The sequence below is a fragment of the Talpa europaea genome, assembly GCF_964194135.1.
Source record: "Talpa europaea genome assembly, chromosome: 4".
NCBI classification, from domain to species: domain Eukaryota; kingdom Metazoa; phylum Chordata; class Mammalia; order Eulipotyphla; family Talpidae; genus Talpa; species Talpa europaea.
In genome coordinates, this window is record NC_140070.1 from 96314402 (window position 1) to 96336229 (window position 21828).

Below are 21828 nucleotides of genomic sequence, written 5' to 3' on the forward strand. Positions count from 1 at the left end.
TTCCAATAACTTAGTTTTATGTCTCTTATCTTTGCTAACTTGAAATAGTAAATAAAGCTATAGTCATAGAAAATTGATCAGACTTTCCTCAAACACTTAATTCATGTTTAACATGAAATATCTTATTGAACTGTGCAGAAAGTATTATTTCTAAAATTCCAAAACACTGTATTGACTATTTTATTTCAATATCATAATATATGACTCCCCCAGAAGGTAATATTCTCATTCTAGAATATTTTGGATTAATGATAGATGATGCTTATTTGTTTGGTAGCATCTTACACAATGGTGACTTTCAGAGTATGGTAGAGTATAAAACTTAAGAGGACAAGATCTAAGGTTGGAGTCTCTTACATAGTTGTAATAACTTATCTGCTAATAAAAGTGGACTGAACCCAAGTGACAAGAAGACCAAGCCCGGGGTAGTTCCAGCTGTAGATGTGCAATGAAGTATTTGTAAAATGTTGGTATATACAGTGACATTTTGTCAGTATCTGCCAGGCATGGTTACCAAGGTTTGTAGTGCACTTAGAAAGCAGGCCCAGGAATTGTTTCACTGAATGATGATTAACAGCATCCAACGAAGTAACTGATAGTGTTTCCTGATTTTTCCCCCTCTGTGTATCTTTGTAAGTTAGAAAGTATATCTTTATAGTCTTATTTAAACAAATATTTTTCCCTCTTAAATATAGAAGTAATGCTAACTTGTTTATGAATTGCATGTATACTCCAGGTGGTTTCTCACCTCTGTTTGGACACCGTACAAAAATAACTAGAAAATAATACCACCCCTCAGAGATGATGTTTACATTTTGGTGTATATCCTCCTATATATTTTAATAAACCCCAGAATGCTGTTTGGGAACCTGTTTTCTTCATTTAAATAATTAGGAAAATTTGCTGTGTTGCTTAATTTTCTCCGAAATTAAGGAGAGAGGATCAAATCAGTAATCGTTGTAACTTAAGCAGTGTAACTGTGGCTTTATGGTACTTTTTACATGGTTAGTCTTTACTTTTATCCTTCTTTTTGTTTTTCATCAGCTCTGACAAAAATTCCATGACTGAATGTAGATTTGGTTGATGTCATCCTATCGCCCTGGGGTTGTGGGGAAGGCATCATATTCTCTCTTGTGTCTTTTCCCATTCCCCTGTTTCTGATATCTTAAAAAAAACATAGACAGAAATTAATAATAAATGTGCTATCATTTTTTTTAATTGTTTGCTTTCTCTGTACAATGCATAGCCTTTAGAAGCCCTTTCTGAAATGAAACCCCTTCTGAATTAATGCGCTTCCCTTTTTTTTTTTTTTTTTTAATCAGGCCCTAGAGAAATCTCTTAATATGAAGCTGAATCTTACCAAAGTAGTTAATGGCTGTCGTCTAGGGAAAATAAAAAACCTGGGCAAAACTGGTGACGGCACCATGGATATTCCCGGCTGCCTTCTGTACACCAGGACTGGCTCTGCCCCACACCTCACCCATCACACACTGCATAATATCCACAGGGTTCCTGCCATGGTTCAGCTTACACTGTCATCACTGTAAGTAGTAGATTTGATCATTCAATTATCAACTCTGGAACCTTAATAAAATACAGTAGAAAGAATTTTTGCTTATATATACAAAATTTGTAGATTTTTAGAATGAAATCGAAGAGAAATATTAAATATTACACACCATCTGGCCCTAATCTGGAAGTCACAGGCTGCCAGAACTACATGTTAGAACTACTTTATTTTTTTTCCAAAGCAGTGATCCCCTTCTGCCTTCATTGCCATGTCCTCAGGGGTGACAGGGCAGAGAGTGCTCCAGGACAGCTAAACTTGGCATCTAGGGGGCAGTCTTCATGCACCAATGTCAGGGTTTCTTCGGCCTCTGCACAGGTGTTAGTATTAGTTGTTGCTAGTTCTGGAAATAGAACTAATAGAGTTAAGATTATTTTGTGTAATATGCATACTGACTTTATACTTAATTGAAAAAACTAGTTATGATCAAATAACAGCATAATTGTGTTAATGATTTTAAAGGGGTAAGGGGAAGAAGAAAATCCATATATGCTGAAGCAGTTGATTTTTGTCAGTTTCTTCCTTTACAGAGTAACTTGCAATTGAAGACCAGTGCTCTAGCTAATAAACCCAGCTTAATGAGTTGGGATTCTTGAATTATGGTGTATTTTGTTGTTCAAGACTACATTTACTGTCACGTAGCTTGTGAGTAGAAGAGGGCTTCAGTTGTTGTATAGAGTACTTGTAGAATGACTCATTATTATGTTTTTTTTCTGTTTTGCTTAACAGAGCAGAACATCATGAAGTCTTGGCAGAATATAAGGAGGGAGTTGGAAAGTTTATAGGTAAAAATTAAATAACTTATTTGTTATATAACTTAAACAGTATCAATTTGGAGTTTGGAGGTGCTGTTGATTTTGATCTTTCATTTATTCATTAATAAGTATTGAGCATTCAAAAAGTAGGCATGGGGGATTGGAAATTGAAGAGGAAACAGCTGTTGCCCTCATATAACACAGAGCCTGGGTAGAATGGAGATAAACAGGTCATTCTAGTGAAGTGTGGAGACTGCATTTGCAGGACTAGGAGATATATATGTACTGTGAGAGCCCAAAGTGGGGAGCACATAACCTGCTGTTGGATACCTGTCCAAGGAGGTCAGACTAAAGAATGGATTCTTGGAAGAGAAGATGATACCATATCTGAGTCAAGGAAGAGTAGGAGTTAGCAAGGTCAGGAGAGGGGTGCAGTGGTGGTGTTGACAGGTGTGGGCAGAGACTCCAAGCACAGAGCAATGACCCAGAGGTGAAAAACTGCAGGGAAGCATGCCTAAGAACCATAGCTTTCTCATTGTTTTTGCACCTAGAGCAAAAGGCAGACGATGAAGAGTTCATATATTTGATATGTTAATATTATCTTTAGTTCCAGAAATATGCAGATTTTATATGCAGATGTACATGTCCATTTATTTATAGGAAAAGCTTAGCAGTGACAGCTAGAGAGCCAATTCTAGACCACTTTCTGCTGAAGCTTTTTCCCAAAAGTAAGGCTCACTTGCATGAATGAAAATCCAGTTTCCATTGGTTAAGTCCTCTGCTTCTGAAGGAAACTGCATGAAGACTTGTTGGTTGTTAAAGGCCCTATATTTCAGTGGAGGAATTTATGTGATACCGTTTTCCTTTATCTAAGACCAATTTTAATAACCATCTTTAAAACATACAAACATATAATTAAGTGACAATAGCTAATATAAAGCTCTCTAGAGTTAATTATAATAATTGAAATTGTTCAAAATAAAGTGGAAGACTGCAGAGGTTTTCTCTTTTAACATGCTTTTTTTTTGGTCTTTTTTCAGTGAAACCCTTTTTTTTTCTTATGATAATACTGGCTAGCATATGAAATTTAAGCACATATGGTTAGCTAAACATCTTTTTGGATTTTAAAAAAATGATTATCTTTTTGATTGAAGAATCTAAAAAACTGTCTTCTTAAATCAATGAAACTTACTAGAAGTGAGGTCCATTTGCAGTATCTTACAGCTTCCCTGGATTCCCTGGGAACCCATGGTATGGATGGCCTTACTGTTAGTGAGATCACCTTTTAGCCATGTCACTTCATCTTTCTAGTAGCTCATTGCCTTTGAATGGTATCTAGAATGAACACAGTTGACACTAAATTCTTCTTTAAAACAAATCAAGTAGGGACAATGTATCATTCAACACTTTCATCATGGTTCATGCTTTAAGATATACCTTTTGTGGAAACTCATCATTAAACATGAACTTTTGCATTTAATTCTTTTAGATTTATAGGTTTTTAGTTTTTTCATTCATGTTGATATGCTTCCTTTAATTCTAAGATCAGGTAGGAGAAGTTTTCTGGGCTTAGAGTTGCTTTATCCTGTATACACATTATATACCTGCTCTCTGTTATAACACAATGTAATTATTAACTTAAGTGCTTTCAATTGTTCTTTTTTTATTTTATACAGGCATGCCAGAGTCACTGTTATACTGCTCCCTGCACGATCCAGTTAGCCCTTGTCCAACTGGTTATGTTACAAATAAGGTGTGTTCTTGGAAGGCCTCTAAGGCTGCAGCTTTGAACCAGGAAGTCAGCCTTCTCTATCCCTCAGATGCTGGTCTCTGCTGACTGGGATGCTGGCCCTTTCTTGACCCCTTTATGCCTTCTCTTTATTTTTATGAATATAATGGGTTGGGTGGTTTATAGGTATGAGGGTAGTGCTGGCTGAGGATGGGGTTAAAGTAAGGAATGTATCCTCAGCTTCTCAGTTGTTGCAAAAAATTTTGGGGTGAAGAAGGGTTAAGTACATTCCCAAAAAAGAAATTGCAATGGTGGTAGAAAACAAGTCTTTTGCTGCCATGCTTTATTTTCAGTTTTAACAACCTCAGGAAGAGTGGAGAAAGTTGCTGATGAGTGTTATCACATGTATAACTATATATAGTAGAACCTCAATGTAATATTGCTTGCTTCTAGAACAGAATTTGAAAAAGCTGGGTTCACAGCCAAGAGAGCTTAACTAGTGAAGAATAATATCAAAAGGCCTTCATTAAAAGTTTTCACTTTTAAATAAAATGGGGAGACATGGCCTCATTTCATTGTCCCCAGGGACAACATTCTGACAGGGGTTCAGTGTATACTGCTATTTTACAAATGCAATTACTTTTCCGGCACACACTTTATTGATGTCAACTAAATCTGTTAATCTTACCTAAGATAACTTTTAAATTATTCTTCTGCCTTATACTCCTTTTTATTTTATAATTTGAATTCAGGAGGAAATATTTTAACCTAATTTATCTATCCCATTTGTAAGGGAGAAAGCATTTATTTAAATAGTATTTTTTACTATTTATATTAGGACAGAATTCAAAAATGAGATGCAACCTCCCCATCTATTAAACAATATTGTGTGAGACCTTATATTCTGCTTTAGGGGCACAGATATGAACTGGGATGCTCTAGTAAGACAAATATACATTAGTGCGATAAAGACTTTTTTTTTCTATAAAAGAAATAAGCACACATTTATGTAAGAGCTTAAAAGAGTGAGTGATTTGTTTTTATCCATGAAGATTTGCAAACTCATTAGATGATATATGAACTCCGTGTCTTGAAGGATGCATAATATTGTACCAGGCAAGGAAGTAGGGGAAGGGTGTTTTATTTGAAAATTAAAATGTTATTAAAGGCCTCCCTGTTGGCACAGGCGGTTGAGCACAGCGATGTGAAGCTGTCCGTAGCCTCTGCAGAGCTGGGGAGATACCCACACGGCACAGCAGACCTCTCCTGTTTTACCCGCTGCTCCCCTCAGCAGTGTTTTTCAGTCAGTCTGGCTGTTCTGTTTCCCGCTCTGTCTCTGGTGAATCCTCTTACCCTCCCGAAATCTGGCCTGTACCCCAGTTCTTATGCATGAATAAATAAATCTTTAAAAAAAATAAAATAAAATGTGATTAAAGACTGAAGAATCCAAGTCTGTTGTATATTGAGGAACAGCAAGTGTGGTGAGGTAAGGGAGAATGGAAGACTGAACTAGAAAAGTAGAACAGAATTCTGAGGTGTCAGTACAGAAGCAGGCTTGTGCAGCCATTGAAGGATCTCTGAGCTGTGACGTTTCTATAGAATTTGGAATATGGTACAGGAAACCTTCTATACCCACCATGTTTAGGATACTCAATTGCCACCATCTCTCCAGTTGCAAAGAGGAATTAAATTCGGTATTACTTTATCATTTTATCTTCTTTTTATTTGCATTTTACTCTTTCTGATTCCTCATTATCTTGCCAGTCTGTGTCGGTTTGGGGTGTTGGAGGACGAGTAGAAATGACTGTTGCCAAATTCATGGCAATTCAGCAAGCACTACAACCAGACTGGTTCCAGTGCCTGTCAGATGGAGAGGCATCTTGCTCGGAAGCAACTTCCATAAAAAGAGCCAGAAAGTCTGTTGACCGATCACTTCTATTCCTGGATCATTGTCTTCAGCTACAGGAAAAAGCTGAGGTAAGTCTGCACCACTTACTACTGCTCCTGTTTCTTAGAAACTCTCCATAATTGACATTCCCTAGTAGCACTTTTTCTCTTCCTCTGCCTAGTTCTCTGCACTTCACTTCTTGCTCTCTCTTGCTCTCCTAGTTTTCCTCCCTGAATTGTCAGGGTTGCTACTCTCTAGGTTCGGTCTTAGGCTCTTTTTCTATTCAACTCCCTGTATTCTTCCTGGAGCCTCCTCTTGGTTTAACTGTTGACTAATTCTAAAGTTGTATGTAATCAAGTTCACGCTGCTAAACTTCATAATTATATAAAAGGGCCTTAGCATGTTCTGTCACTAGACTATCCTTCATACGCACCTCAGATTCAGAGGTCACCAAATTCTCTCTCTTGTCTCCTCAAACGCTTCCTTTCACTCTCCATCAATATTTTCTCAGCTCATGGCATCTGCTAAGTTCCTCAGCCCAGAAATCTGAGTCTTTCAAGATTGCTTTTACTTTATCATTGTTTAATTTTTTATATTTATTTTCTTACATTGTTGTTAATTTTTGGACAGTATTTGATTTCTCCCCTCAGATATAGTCCTCCACCACAGCACCCAGAATCCTTCTCCACGGTCCCTTGTGCTCTTCCCTCCCCTGTTTTGACCCCTCACTTTTGCTCTCCCCTGCTGTATGCCTTGGATCTATGGTCAGCTTGCTTGTTTTGTCAAGACTATCTTTAATATGCAATTTATTCACTCCTTTGATTCTATCTACCTAAATATATCTACAGTCTGTCCCCTTCTCATCCTTCTTACTAGCACCTTGAGGCATAATAACACCATCATCTTTCATATAGACAGTTACCATTCTCTTGTCCGTACTCCCTCTGGTCTCAATTCTATCTAATCCGTCTCTGGGCCTGCTATCAAAGAGATCTTTGGAAAGCACAAATATGAGTGTCCTGCCCACTTCCCTAAAAGAATTGAATGATTCTCCACTTTGGTTTTTCTGCAGCATGGGCAGCCTCCTGTGACCTGGCCTCTGCTCACTCCTCCAACCCAGTGCTGGTTGCTTTCTCTTGTTGCCAACACTGTGGCCCGTCTGAGTTACTTACAGTTCCCTGAGGTCTTATCTGATTTTATTTCTTCGTGCCCGTACACAGACTTCTTTCTAAACTGTTTCTCCTTTTCTCATCTCCAGCCATTTTCCTTTTCTTGCTTTAAGATCCAGCTTATTTCATCCCATTCATCATTCTTGGACTCTATCCTTGACCCTTCCTGGAAGTTCTGTCCTCCCTTTGCCACCCCTTTAATTTGTATGTAGCTATAGAGTAGCCTCACTCTTTATGTACTTATCTTCGCGTGACCTCTTAAGCTTAATTTCTGTGTGTCGTTTTTCTGTCTTTATCACATAACAGAATGCCTGACACATCCTAAGCCCTCAGTATGTGCTGCTGATGGTCAGTTGTTATGGTGGAGTGCAGATGATGAAGCTGTAGTGGTAAATAAGGGATCCTGATAGCAGAGTTAATGAATTAGGGAAAGGTTGTGTTCATTAGGAGACAACAAAAGTGGGAGAACAGAAGACAGTCATCAGGAGGAGAGTTTCAGTATCTGAGATCATTCACGTGGCACAATCCTGAGCATCAGTTAGTTCCCACTGTGGCAATGTGCTTTGAGTTGAGGAATATTGTTTTCTTTGCGTTTAGCAATAAAAATTTGGGTAGTATAGCTAATATACATGAAATAATTAGAAGAAACTTAGTTGTTATTCTGAATAGAATGCTTAGTAGCAATGTTGGCTTAGTATGGTAGCATTCTGAATTGTTAGTATTGCTTCTGGCAGTTGTTTTCAGCCAGTAATTATCCTAGTAGCATGAGTGATGTTTGGATACATAGAAAGGAGGATGGAGTGTGACAGAGCATGATTACAAGGATGGCCGGATGAGTTCCTCTTCTGTGTTATAATCAGTGCCATCATTTCACACAATTTCTGTGTATAGGTTGAATGTTGGGGCCTTTCTCTCTGTTCCCCTTGCTTACATTATTGTGTTGACAGAATGCCCTCCTTTACTCTTCAGTGTGTTCCATTTTGGACAATACAATATATGATCATACTTCTTTCACATATGAAAAGGAAGTTCCCAGATAGGGCTGTGCCATGTAAAGAGGCATGTCTGTATAACTGTTTGCTTTGTGTGTCTGCATACATCTTCCTTCTTATTCACTAGATCCTCTTGTTGATTCCCCTAAATTTTGAAGTTCCCTAAGGCTCTGTAGTTGGGTTCTGTTCTCCATATATTCCCTAGACCAGTGATAGCAAAGTTTCATATCTCCTCTTCACCCTATTTCCAGCCACTGCTTTCATCCTCATATCTCACCCAGATTATTCAAGTTGTTCCTTAGCCCACCTGTTAGCCATACTTACCCATAATTCATTCTCTACACAGCCGCCAAATGTTCTTTCTGGAGAAATAGCCTGATTGTAGCCTTCCTGCTTAAACTAAGAAATGAAATTGTCTCTTCACAACCTGTCAAGCTCCCTGCTCATTCCTGTCTTCTACCAGAGCCACTGTTCATTTGGGGTTTTCCTTGCAAACTTTATTTTTTGAGCTACATACATATGGTATCACATATATAGGAATACCTTTATGTAGTTTTAATTATAGGCGTGTGATTGTATTTTCAAGTATTTTCTTGGGAAACCAAACTATGAATATACCATGATTTATTTAAGTCTTTGCGCTATTGATGGGTGTTTAGATTGTTTCCATTGTTTTGTTATTCTAAAAATCTTTGTAAGTATGCCTTGGTGCATATGAATGAATTTATTTGTAGGAAAGTGTCTTAGAAATGGAACTTTAGGATATAAAGATAAAAGCATTGACATTTTGATAAGTGTTGTCTAGTTGCCCTCCCAAGAGGCTGAACTAATTGTACTTTCAAGTTATCAGGGTGTGTAAGTGCTGTTTCTCTAATACTTTCACCTCCACTGTGTTGTTATCTTTTTTAACTTGTTTCTCACTGTGATGGGCACAAATGGTATCTAATTGTTTTCAATTTGCATTTCCTTACTGGTGAGGTTTAGTTAGTTCTCCATGCGTGTACAGGGCAGTCACATTTATTTTTCTGAAGTTCTACTCACATATCTGCCTGGATTTCTATGGGGTTGTCATTTCCTTAGAGGATTTGTTGGAGTTTTTTCTGTGGTGTAGGCCTTTATCTGTTTCTCCAAAAAGTAAGATTTCTTTCGCTTTTGTTGATGGCATAGTCTACTAGTGAAGTTTTAATACTTAACAATGTTAGCTTTTCCTGTAAGCTAGGAAGGTCTTTCTTATCCCAAGATTATACAAATATTCAATATATTCTTCTAATATTTGTATAACTCTTTCTTTTTTATGTGTAGGTCTTAGTGCCATCTGAAATTTATTTTTGAGGATTGTAGCTGTAAATGGATAGTCAATTGTCCTGGCCAGACAATTCCCCAGTTCTTAAGGTTATCTTTGAAGAGACTTGAATGTAGGCCTGGGCAGTTACTTAAACAAGTTAAAACCCATTCCTTTTGTCCCTGCTTAGTGTGCATTTAATGTAATCTCAGCTAATCTAAGCTAAAGCATGACTACAAACATCAATTGCCTCAGTTTCTCCCCAGTCTTTTCTGTTTTTTTTTTTTTTTTAATATATAAGTTTTTTTTTTTTAAGATTTATTTATACAAGTACTGGGTACAGTCAGAAGCGCGGGAGGATGAGAGAATTCACCAGAGCCAGAGCAGGGAGCAGAGCAGGCAGAAGGACCGAAGTACACTGCTGAGGGGAGCAGCGGGCAGCAGGAGAGGTCTGCGCGCCATGTGGGACCCTCCTCCGGTGGCCGGGGAGCAGCCGGGGATCGAACCGGCGTTGCAGCAGTTGCAGGCAGCTTCGCAACCCAGCGCTCAACCACTGCGCCACCGGGGAGGCCCTGTTTTTTTTTTTAATAATACAACTTTTTTTTTAAAAAAAGATTTATTTATTTATACAAGCACTGGGTACAGTTAGAAGCGCGGGAGGGTGAGAGAATTCACCAGAGCCAGAGGGGAGAGCAGAGCAGGCAGACTGTCGAGGTACACTGCTGAGGGAGCAGCGGGCGGCAGGAGAGGTCTGCGTGCCATGTGGGACCCTCACCCAGCGGCCAGGGATCGAACCGGTGCTGCAGAGGCTGCAGGCAGCTTCTCAGCCCAGCACTCAACCACTGCGCCACCAGGGGAGGCCCTCCCCAGTCTTTTCTTACCTGTTTGAGTGGCTTTCAAACTGTGTTCTTTGGAGCTCTTATTTTTCTTGGGGTGGAGGGAGTGCCATTCCCCTGAACCCTGCAATTGCAGCAATTCTGAGGTCTCTTCTGTCCACTGGGCATCCATGTAAGGTTCATTTAAACAGGCTTCTGCTACTGGAAATGGTTCAAAACAGCCTATTCTTTTGTTTCCCTCAGGGCCTACAGAAAAGTACCATCATTGGCGTGATTGAAGGTGGAGACGTGCTGGAGGAGAGGCTGAGATCAGCACGTCAGACAGCCATGAGGCCCGTAGGTGGCTTCCTTCTGGATGGCTTTCAAGGGGATCCAGCAACCCTGGAGACCAGACTGCACTTGCTGTCATCAGTCACGGAGGAGCTGCCAGAGGACAAACCAAGGCTAGTGTTCAGTTAGGATGCAGGCCAGGTCTTGAGGGCTACAGAGCAGGAGTGCTGAGGATAGTAGTGTGAGTGTGTCCTTTCTAGACTGAGGCCTTTCTGCTGAGGCTGACTATAGGGGGAGTTTCTCTCAAGGCCTTCCTGCCCTTGATTTCAGACAACAGGCCAGAAGACAGTTGCCATGTGTTCCTCATTGTAGGTGAAAGCAAGTATTACACTGATTCCCCTCAATTTTGTAGCAAACACAATGCTTGTTCTTTCTCCCTTATGATGTGGTGCCTGGGGACAAGTATAAAGTCATGAGGAATTCTGGCCTTAATCAGGAAAGGTTGAAGACAAATCTGGGATGCCTTAAGGAATGAAGATGGGCTCCACTGATAAATCGGACTTTTAAGAAATTCTTGTATTTGAGACAAGTAGTGAGTGGTGTCATTTTTTTTTTTTTTTTAAATCAAGGGAACTGGCAGCACTAGGAGGATTGTTTCTTTCCATAAAACCCAGATTCACAATGTGAGAGATGATCTGTGAGATTCAAAGCTACAAATTCCAAGTTTCTGAGTGTGGCTGATATCCTATTAGGCTACCCAATTCTTTCTTCTTTTATTTAAAAAAAGACTAGTCTTTTATACCACTTGATGTGAATATACTTGCCTTTTCCTGCAGATATATTAACATGTTTAATTAAGAGGTGCTACTTTATAATTTAGGACTAGTGTGTAGTATTATGTCATTTTATTACTTTTTTTAAAAATCCTTGTATAATTTACAACAGAGTATGTGAATCTTACCTATAGCTCAGTGAATTCTGACACATGCATATGCTTGTGTAAACAGCAGCCAGGATGATATATTTCTATCATCCGAGCCAGCATCTGCCCCCACTTTTAACCTAGTTCTCTCTGCTTATTTCTCCCGCTCCTGTGCTTATGTCTTTCTGGTGCAAACAACAATTCAGCACTAGTGTTTCTAATCATTTTTTGCACTTCTTTTAGGTAAGTGCTCACAGATGTTTGTTACTGGATTTGAAAGCTAGGATTGTTTTTCTTTCTATAAGTATGTAGAAAAGCCAGTTTCAGTTGGAATGGAGTCCTAGAACTGTAGTTAAAAAAAACAGCATAAATTTAAATGTTATGGTTGTTTAATATTACATAAGCCCTTTCTTTGACTTCTTTAAGATATCAGGAAGTTGATAAGTTTTTCTCTTCCAGTTCATAAAAAGGGATTGTGGATGGGTAGAAAAATAAGCATTAAAAAAACAGTACCAACTGGCCAACCCTGATTTAGTGAATCTCCCCATTTTGTGTCGGTGGCAAAACCTGGTTGAGTGTTAATAAAACTCTCAGGATGCTTTACCCATTACCTCTGAGAAAACCATTTCATTCTACTGTGCAGACTTTTTTATTCAGGGAGAAAATATAAAGGAATCCAACTACATTGTTAAATCCTATGGCCAGAGTTGAAATTTGGAGAACAAGAGTTGCTTTGCAAATAAACCTATGAGGAATACAGTAGATAAAACTGACTTTCCTGAACCAATTATTAAAAAAGAATTACAGGGGCCTCCCCGGTGGCGCAGCGGTTGCGCGCTGGGTTGCGAAGCTGCCCGCGGCCTCTGTGGCGCCGGTTCAATCCCCGGCTGCTCCCCGGCCACCAGAGGAGGGTCCCACATGGCGCGCAGACCTCTCCTGCGGCCCACTGCTCCCCTCAGCAGTGTACTTCGGTCCTTCTGCCTGCTCTGCTCCCCGCTCTGGCTCTGGTGAATTCTCGCACCCTCCCGCGCTTCTGACTGTACCCAGTGCATGTATAAACAAAATGAACAAACAAACAAATAAATAAATAAATAAACATGCCTCTATTAAAAAAAAAAAGCCTATTTAAAAAAAAAAAAGAATTACAGCAAGATACAGCTAAGGCATGGAAAGTATTTGAAAGTGAAAAAAATCACACAGCTTTGCACACTTAAAGGAATCTATTCTTTGGGTACATAGGCTGTATGGTTTAATATAAGACTAGTGTGAAAAAGAAATTAATTTTTTAGGAGTTTCTCTTTGGGGGCAGAAGCTACACTACACTTTTTCAAATATCTCATTAGTCCTTAGAATGACTCTATGAGGTATGTATTATTACTTTTGTTTTTAAAATGAAACAACTGAAATTCAGAGAGGTTAAGAAACCTTCCTAAAGTTAACACAGCAAGTAAATAAAAGGGCAGAGCTAGGATTCAAATCCAGGTCCTTCTATCTCCAAAGCCCAATTTTCTTTCCATCACACCTTATGATTTGCTATCTCACACACTAACTAACCATGACTGGATTTTCATTTATTATTACTTTTATTAATAAGATCCTCTGGGAAGACTCTTAAGAACAGAAGACAGTGATTAGGAGGAGGATTTTAGTGTCTGAGATCATTCATGAGGCATTGTCTTTGTGTCACTGTTCTTGTTATTTTCACAGGCTCATCTGTGGAATTAGTCGGCCAGATGAAGTGCTTGAGTGTATTGAAAGAGGAGTGGACTTGTTTGAGAGTTTTTTCCCTTATCAAGTGACAGAGCGGGGATGTGCCCTAACTTTCAGCTTTGATTACCAGCCGAATCCTGAAGAGACATGTAGGTCTTTTGAACTTAATCACTGTGTTATCCTTGAGTTTCTTCTATTTCCTCTTAATTTTTGGCTTCAGTCACAAGTCAGAAATATGTGCATACTATAAAGCCAACCTTTTATAAAATAACATCTTTGTTTCTTATCTGTACGCCCTGGCATGTTGGCACACAAAAGTAGGTACTTAATACTATACATGTAGCTCATCAGTATTAGGAAGTGATTTTGTAGTGAGCAGAACCAAGAAAAACAAAACCTCTTCTATTAACAACCTGAAAAAAGAACATTCAAAAGTGAATAGTGATGAAAATCTTAGAAAAGAAAACCTTTGAACTGCTTGGTAAAAGTTAATTCGTTTTTCTACAAGAGAGTTCTTGTTTGCTTTTTGCAAACCCCATGCTATTAAAATACAGGGAGTCTCATTCCCTCTGATCCCAGCATTACTTTGGGTTTTTTTACACAATGAGATGTAAAAGCTGTTTTCTTCTATTATTTCTTTGAAGCACTGCCATTTTCTTTTATTGTTTAGTTATTCTGAACTCAGGAAAATCAGTTTCAGATTCTGACATTTAAAAGGCAGCAAGAAAGGAACTGGGATACAGACTTTGGACTGAGCGCTCTTGAAATTTCTCCCCAGTTTTTCAGGAGAAAGTAGCATGCCTGTGTTCCTTTTGGGCCTCATGGGACTTTTCCTGCTGTCCTTTAACTCTTCCTCTGTCAACACCAACCTTAAATTCATGCAGAGGCAGAGACTTCTTTAGAGGTCCATTTTATTCCCCACAAGTGATTACAGTTTCATTCAGAAGATTCTACACTTTTATAAAGTAATTTAACCATTAATCTTAGTTGAATTATCTCTAGAGTTAAATCACGTTGATGAAATTCTTACACATAGGTCAATTTTACTGTTCTGTAGGCAGACCATTATATAATGTGTATGTGTAGGCATACCATGGACACTTTATAAATGTTAATAGCTTCATTTACAAGCTTAATCATTTCCACCAGGACATAGTAACTGTAAGTCATTGAGTTCTCTGTAACAAACCAGTTTTTTTTTGGCCAGAGAATGCCACTTTTCTTTTCTTTTTTTTTTTTTTTTAAAGATTTACCTATTTATTTATTTATACAAGCACTGGGTATAGTCAGAAGAGCGGGAGGGTGAGAGAATTCACCAGAGCCAGAGTGGGGAGCAGAGCAGGCAGAAGGACCGAAGTACACTGCTGAGGGGAGCAGCGGGTGGCAGGATGGGTCTGCGCGCCATGTGGGACCCTCCTCCGGTGGCCGGGGAGCTGCTGGGAATTGAACCGGTGCTGCAGAGGCTGCGGGCAGCTTCGCAACCCAGTGCTCAACTGCTGCGCCACCGGGGAGGCCCAGAATGCCACTTTTCTTTATGATTATAAAACCTAAAATGGTCTGAACATTTTTTGAAGTTCAGTCATATTTAGGTGTGTGTTTGTATATGTAAATCAAAGACCTTTGCCAATTACAAAGCAAAATTTCCAAAGGCATAGATAACCTAATATAGGCAGCAATTCTACCTAGTTAGTGATAAGGATTTTCCAAACAGTTTATTATGCTTTCCCACATCAATATGCAAATGCATGGTGGCAAAATTTTAACAGCTCTATGCTCAGTGCCCCAGACACTTCTCTTTTTCTTTTGACCTGGACAGAATTACTTTCCTAGGACTGTGTGTCCATTCTCTGTGTGCCAACTCTGAGATTGTTATAACTTGTTCCCAGAAGTAGTTCTTATCTACTTGCCCCTGTTCATAGCTGCCGGCTCTTTGTATAGTGATTGATGCTTCTTTTGCGGCTTCAGGAAGGTTCTTTCTTAAAGGGGAAGGTTCAAGGGAACAACTTGAATCCTTGTTTAATTCTGGATAATCTGCATTTCCTTGAGGTCCAGATTTTCCACAAGGAAGACATAAATTAAAACCATATTCCACTCTAATCTAATTGGAACATAAGCAGTTCTAAAGCACAGTTAATTTGTACATCATGATGAGACATTAACTCTAACACATGCTCATTCTCTCTCACATACATACACAAAAATATACACACACAACTGTTTTATAAAATTATTCTTTAATAGTAAGATATTCTTATGTACTGGTAACTATGGTTTGCTTAGGTATTGTCGAATCTCGAAGTTTTGATATTATCCACATTAGGTCCATATTTCTTTTTTTTTTTTCTTGTGTCATTTTCTCAGGTTAAATTCTCAAGAGTGAAATTAAAGGGTCAGAGAGCATGAAATAATAATTAACATTTCCCAATGGCCACTCTTTCTGATCTTCATTCAAGGCTTTTGTTGGTTTGTCCTTTAGTACTGCAACAAAATGGAACACAGGGAGAAATACAGTTTGTGGATCAAACAAAGAAAGTTAAAACAACTGATTACAACCAAGAAATGACATCATTTGAGATTAATCTGAAGGAAAAAAAGTAAGGAGATTTTTTTAAAGTTTAGATTTTGACTTCTGATCTTTTAAAAAAGTTTATGTAACTATTCTCTTTTTGGTTGATAACTTCATAAAATATTTACAGTGGGATATTATTGGGGATTTTTTCAATTCAATTCTGGAAAAACTTTTCTGCAGATGGATTTGTATACTTTGTTTTGAAAGAAAACTAATACTAGATAACTATTTTTTAGAAAAGTTGTCAAACATTAAATGAAATCCATTGCTTGGTGTATTTTACTGTTTCTGATTGTTTTAATGACAACAAAACAAGGATTTTAAGATAAAAAATGATAAAGTTTTTAAAATTTAAGGAACTTAAGCAGGGTGTTTTTTGTATATAGATACTCATACATATAAATGTATCTAAATAAGTCTAAAATATATGCTTCTCTAAAGAATGAACTGTGTATTTTATAAATTTGCATTTGGCCAAAAGTGGTAATAATCAGTGAACCAGTGCATGTTTTTTGTGCTCGGGTGTTTTGATCTTCTATGACTGGACATTGTAGGGATTCAGACTGGTCTAACTAATGAATGGAGTTGAAAATTTGTCAGAGAATGTGACGGTCCTCGTTCTTAACTATACAGTTGCAGAGTAGATGAAGTTATCAGGCTTTTTATGCCCTCCCACTGTTAGCATCTATGACCAGCACCTGCAGTCGCACACCTGTAATTATGGACACCTGGGCCCAGAGAGCACAGGGCATGCACATATGTAAGTGAGGACACCTGTGCTCAGGGGCTTTAAGGGTGGCATCACTCTGAGGTGGGACTGCAGACGGGAGGAGACAGCCAGGAAAATGCTGAGAGAGATGGCTGGTCTGCCCCCTGATTAAGCAGCAAAATCTACCAAAGGCTCCAAAGCTCCAAAATTATCTTGCTATCGGCAAGAACTGACAAAGAGTTGTTTTTGTTTTTTTTTTAAAGATTTATTTATTTATTTATTTATTTATACAAGGACTGGGTACATTCAGAAGCGCGGGAGGGTGAGAGAATTCACCAGAGCCAGAGCAGGGAGCAGAGCAGCCAGAAGGACCCAAGTACACTGCTGAGGGGAGCAGCGGGCGGCAGGAGAGGTCTGCGCGCCATCTGGGACCCTCCTCCGGTGGCCGAGGAGCAGCCCGGGATCAAACTGGCCGCTGTAGAGGCTGCGGGCAGCTTCACAACCCAGCGCTCAACCGCTGCGCCACCGGGGAGGCCCTATAGGGGCTTCTTGATTGTAGATCTGAAATGGTGATGTTTACCATATTTAACTTCTTGAAAAGTTGCTAAAGTGATTCATTTCTTCTTTTTGAAATGGTAGGCTAATATAAATGGCTACTACTAAAATTCCTCTTCCGTTTTAGATTTAGCTGGAAATTGCATTTTTTGTATGATCAATACCTGATGTGAAGTTGGACGGTCTTGGAGTTCAGATCCTAACATTGTTCATACGTCAGTGACCTTGGCCATTATTTAATTCCTTTTTTACGCTGATGACAGGCAACACATATGTAGTGCTTAGTACATGCTCAGCAGTATTTAAGCCCTTTACTATATATATGTATATTAACTCAATTCTTGCAACAACTCAATAAAATAGGCCCTTTTATTACCCTCATTACAGTTGAGAAAATGAAGGCGCACAGGGAGGATAGGGACTTGCTCAAGTGAGTATTGGAGCCAGGAGTCAAATCTTGGCATTGTAGCTCCCTCTTAACCTCTTTAGTAATCTTCATCAGTAAAAAGACAATAAAAATGCCTATCTCCAAAGGTGGTTGCAGAGATAGAGTGAGACTGTGTTTGTAAAAGTGCTTTGTGCATTCAGAAAGCCAGCAAGAAAAAGGTTGCACCGTATCTTCTGATGCTAGTTTTGGTGGCAAGTCAAAGAGAAGTGTCATTTACCGGAACACCATTTTCTGACGTTTTGTGTCTTTACAGTGTTACTAACAATGCTCCACATAAGGGACCTGAGCATATGACCTCTATGTAGCTCTCAGTCAAGGAGACTGTCATCAGAAGACATCTCCTGAGTCACCCTGCTTTGTTAACTTTTGACCACAGTGCTATCACATTTGCCAGTGATGTTTTTGGCTATTGGTTACTGCACCAACAGAATAGATAGCTGAGGATGTGGATTTCTTGTGTTTACTTCTGGAAGGTTTTTGTAACTTCCTTTCTCAGGTACCAGGAAGACTTTGACCCGGTGGTGAAAGGGTGTTCCTGTTACTGCTGTAAGAATCACACTCGTGCATACATCCACCATCTGCTAGTGACCAAGGAGCTGTTGGCTGGGGTCCTGCTCATGATGCACAACTTTGAACACTACTTTGGATTTTTCCACTCCATCCGGGAAGCACTGAAAAATGACAGACTGGCAGAGCTGAAAGAGCTCATTCGCAGGCAAGCATCTTGAGATGCTTGAGATGAGACTGGTGGCTGCAAGTCTGACTGTCACATTGCACCTATACCACTGTTGCACTATGGGAAGAAGAGGTCACAAAGTGGTCTTAGCTTTAATCATTCATATTTGAGAATAAGGTCTGTTCAAATCGGGAATATTTGTACATGTGGCTGAAGAGATTTCCTCTTGGGACTTAAATGACCTGCATTGATCAGAAAGAATGAATCCTGATCTTTAATATTTCTGTGCTCTTTTAGTCAATAGAGATTCATTGAGTCAAAGACACTAGATGTGAAGTGACACCCTTGAAGTAAGGGTGATGAGATTCTTAGGGTTCACTAACTTGAACTGGAACCTGAAGGGAGATGAATTGATGAGTAGCATGGCTTCTCTGGACTTATGTTTGTTGACTGGAGAAGGAATCTGATTCAAGAGTTTATTGTAATCTTTATATCCTCAGGAGCTTCTTTTGGACACTTCTGCCTTCCAAGCTGCCCAAGCAGTGCAGTCAATCAGAAATGACTCTTGTGACTTCACCAGCATTGCATTCCTGGTGGAATATGGGGCTTACACTTTGCCCCTATGACCGGTTGGTCCAGGGCACACTCTTTTACTTGGCCACATGGCCTATGCAGTTGCCGTTAGAAGCTGAAAGTTTGCCTAACTACTTTCCTCTAATCATAGAGATTCATTATGGTCTGCCTTTAATAGTTTAACCACATGATAACTGTAGCCCCAGCAATTGGGGAGATTCATTCATATTGCATTCACTTAGATGGAGCCCTGGCCTGGCAATCAGAGAATCAAATTTCAGTTCTACTCAGCTGTGACATGTAGGCAGATCATTTAACCTCTCCATCCTGTTTCCTCCTGCATGGGACATTCATGATGGATAGGACTAAATAAACTTCTGTGTTTCTATCTAGTTCTAATATTTGGGAAACATAGAGTTTTAGATGAGGGACATAGCCTTACTTGTCCTTATTTATTGATCACTATTGGCTTGATGAAAAATGAAGCAATGTCAGGGATCAGACAACAGTAGTGGCACTTGAAAGCCTGAATAGGTTTGGTTTGTAGATTTTAAAGCAGTTGCTAAATTGGCAGCAGCAGATCTGGAGGGTGGAAGACTTTTCCAGATCATCTCTGATTCTATAAAATTTTCTGCTCTAACCAATGGAATAACATTCATGTTGATGATGTGCTAGGTGATTTTTATTTTCTTGTGCTTTTCTATATTTGTCAGATTTTCTATACAAAATACAAATATATATACACATGTGTACAGTTTTTTTAAAAACAACAAAACCAAAAAGATGGCTTGTTTGTCACGTTTATGTCCCACTTTGCTGTTTGTTCATTTTAGTGGCCATCATTGAACATTGCTTGTAATTGTTATGTGGTTACTGTATTTTAATGTGTTGAGTGTCCATCTGATGGTTTTCTCTTATTAGTGGCTTAAGAAAGTGCATGAATTTTTGAATCTCCTGGACATTCTTATAATCTCTCCACCAATGGCAAGGGGTACTTATGGAAGACAGTTTCTATTCTCAAAGATCTGATTGTTTTGAAATATACTGGATTGGGCTTGTCCTGTGTTTATATTCCTGTTTAATGCCAAATCCACTGTTGAAGGGATAATAATAAAAATCCCAGAATACATATAAAATTGGTGGGTTTTATTTGTGTTTAAAACACTGAAAATTCTGCCTAATATTGTCCTTTTTTCCAGGTCTTATTAGAACATTTGAAAAATATTTCTTTCCTATAATGTAAGTTTGTTACAGTCAATATCCAATAAGCATTTTTAATTAAAAAAATACTGTTTTGCTTCCTCTAAGTAGTAGCAGGTCTATTAAACAATATTAAATTTCCATGGTACCAGAAATGTTCTAGAAATTTCTTACTGGAAAATTTCTTTTTCTACATTTATCCATCAGCTGTCATTGTTTTAAGAGCACTCACGCTAAGTGCAGAATCCAAAAAGGAAATGTTATTCAGTAATACAGCTTTCTCTTTAAATTATATGATTTGGGGCCTTAAGGCGACGGTGACACATAATAAGAATAATAATAACCACAATCTGGAGCATTTTTTAATGGGCTGGGCCCCTTAATAAATGCTTCCCATTCATCTCACTGACCCTCAGAGCTTGCTGTGAGGTTTAAGAAATGTTTCAGAATAATCTTTTCTCCTATGCTAAGAACTGAGTTTCAGGAAGTTTGAGTATCCTGCTTGAGTGCCTCCCAGGAATTTCTGGAAGAGTGACTAGTTGCCTAAAGGTCTATCACAAGTCAGCTTCCAGGTTAGACTTCAGATCCTCTGAAGCTGGGACTAAAATGCAACAGTTAAGCACTCAATAGCTTCTTGTGACTTGCTTCTGGGTTGAAAGGGCTAAGAGCCATGAGAGGGCCTCCCGGCCCCCAATGAAAGGGTGCTTCTGGAGTTTTCCTGCAAGTCAGCACTGGCTCTCAGCCTCCAGTGGGGAATAGCTGGCACTGGCGTGTGTAGCCCATGGCATTGTAGGTCTGTCGTGCTAAGTGTGAGTTTCCATTCCATGTCCCTAAATCCTTCCCAGTCTCAGAGTAGGGACTAATCATACCCTGAGTGGTGCTGAAAGGATTTGGGTCTGTGATAAAGTGGATTTGGGTAATCAATAGGCTCTGAGGTCTACTTGCCTTGGGGGAGGGATACTTTATTATTCTCTGGGAATAAAGGGAAAAGATTATTCTAAAACATTTCTTAAACCAAATACTTTGTAATCAAATCATTTTAATAAAAATTTCAAACAAAGACCATTGAAAGGTCAAGATTAGAGTGTGTAAGCAACCACGTTAGCCAGAATCATTTTTGTTTTTTTTCTTCTGCAGAGGCAGCTTGGAGCTCACTGAGAATCCACAGAGTTAAATGATTATCCTATGCCTTCCTGATTAAGAACAGGCTGCTCTCTGCAGTTTGATTAGTCTCGCTCGTAGCTACGGGATTACAGCTTATTAAAACTGACAGTGCTGTTATAAGGCAGGGAGCCAGGAAGGTCAAACTCACATGCTGAACCAGTCACCAGAAAACCTCTGCAGTTACCTAAAGGTTTGGTGTCACTGGCATTCATTTCAATATTCCTTTTTCCAAATTTCCTATCTTTTCCTGTTTTTGTGCCTTTTCTCTCTCTTCTTGCTCCTGAGATCCCCTGTTTTATGATCTCATTCCCCACATAACAGTGAACAAAGAAAAATGAAGCAACTCACAGTGTAAGCAATGTGAATTAGGGTAACCCTACATCCTCATTGCTTACGACAATCCTGCTTTATACCTGTGGTCCAGGAGTAATTATTAACACTATCTCTTTACTCTCAGAAGTGCCCTAGTTTGGATAATGAGTTATTGGTCATCTAAGGTGAGGTAGAGGTGGCCAAACTAGAAAGCAAGTGTCCATTTAAATGGGACAATGGCCAGTCAACCACCCACCTCTAGCTCATTGCTGCTGTGGGGCCTGTGTTGTCAGATCTCCCCATCTGGATTTTCAGGTGAAATGTCATGATTTAAAAATGCTGTATCATTTTAGAAATATAATCTAGCCAAATAAAACCTAGGTGTGTTTGCAAGCTTTGGTTTAGAATCTGGAGAGGAGGCTTTCGCTTCTTTAGCACTTAATTTCTCAATGACTGTTCAAGCTATACGGAAAAAGCCCCTATTGTTGCTGGCTACTGCCCT

General features: G+C 39.1%; 1 protein-coding gene across 1 annotated transcript; it reads left to right on the top strand.

Annotated features, from left to right (window-relative positions):
- Positions 1-1331: 1331 nt before the first annotated feature.
- Positions 1332-18129, top strand: QTRT2 (queuine tRNA-ribosyltransferase accessory subunit 2; the record flags this gene model as incomplete). Its single annotated transcript, XM_084231563.1, has 8 exons — positions 1332-1543; positions 2297-2352; positions 3999-4075; positions 5816-6028; positions 10462-10661; positions 13118-13269; positions 15597-15714; positions 17898-18129. The coding sequence occupies exons 1-8, from the start codon at positions 1344-1346 to the stop codon at positions 18127-18129; spliced, it is 1248 nt and encodes a 415-aa protein (XP_084087689.1). The 5' UTR covers positions 1332-1343.
- Between the last annotated feature and the right edge of the window lie 3699 nt (positions 18130-21828).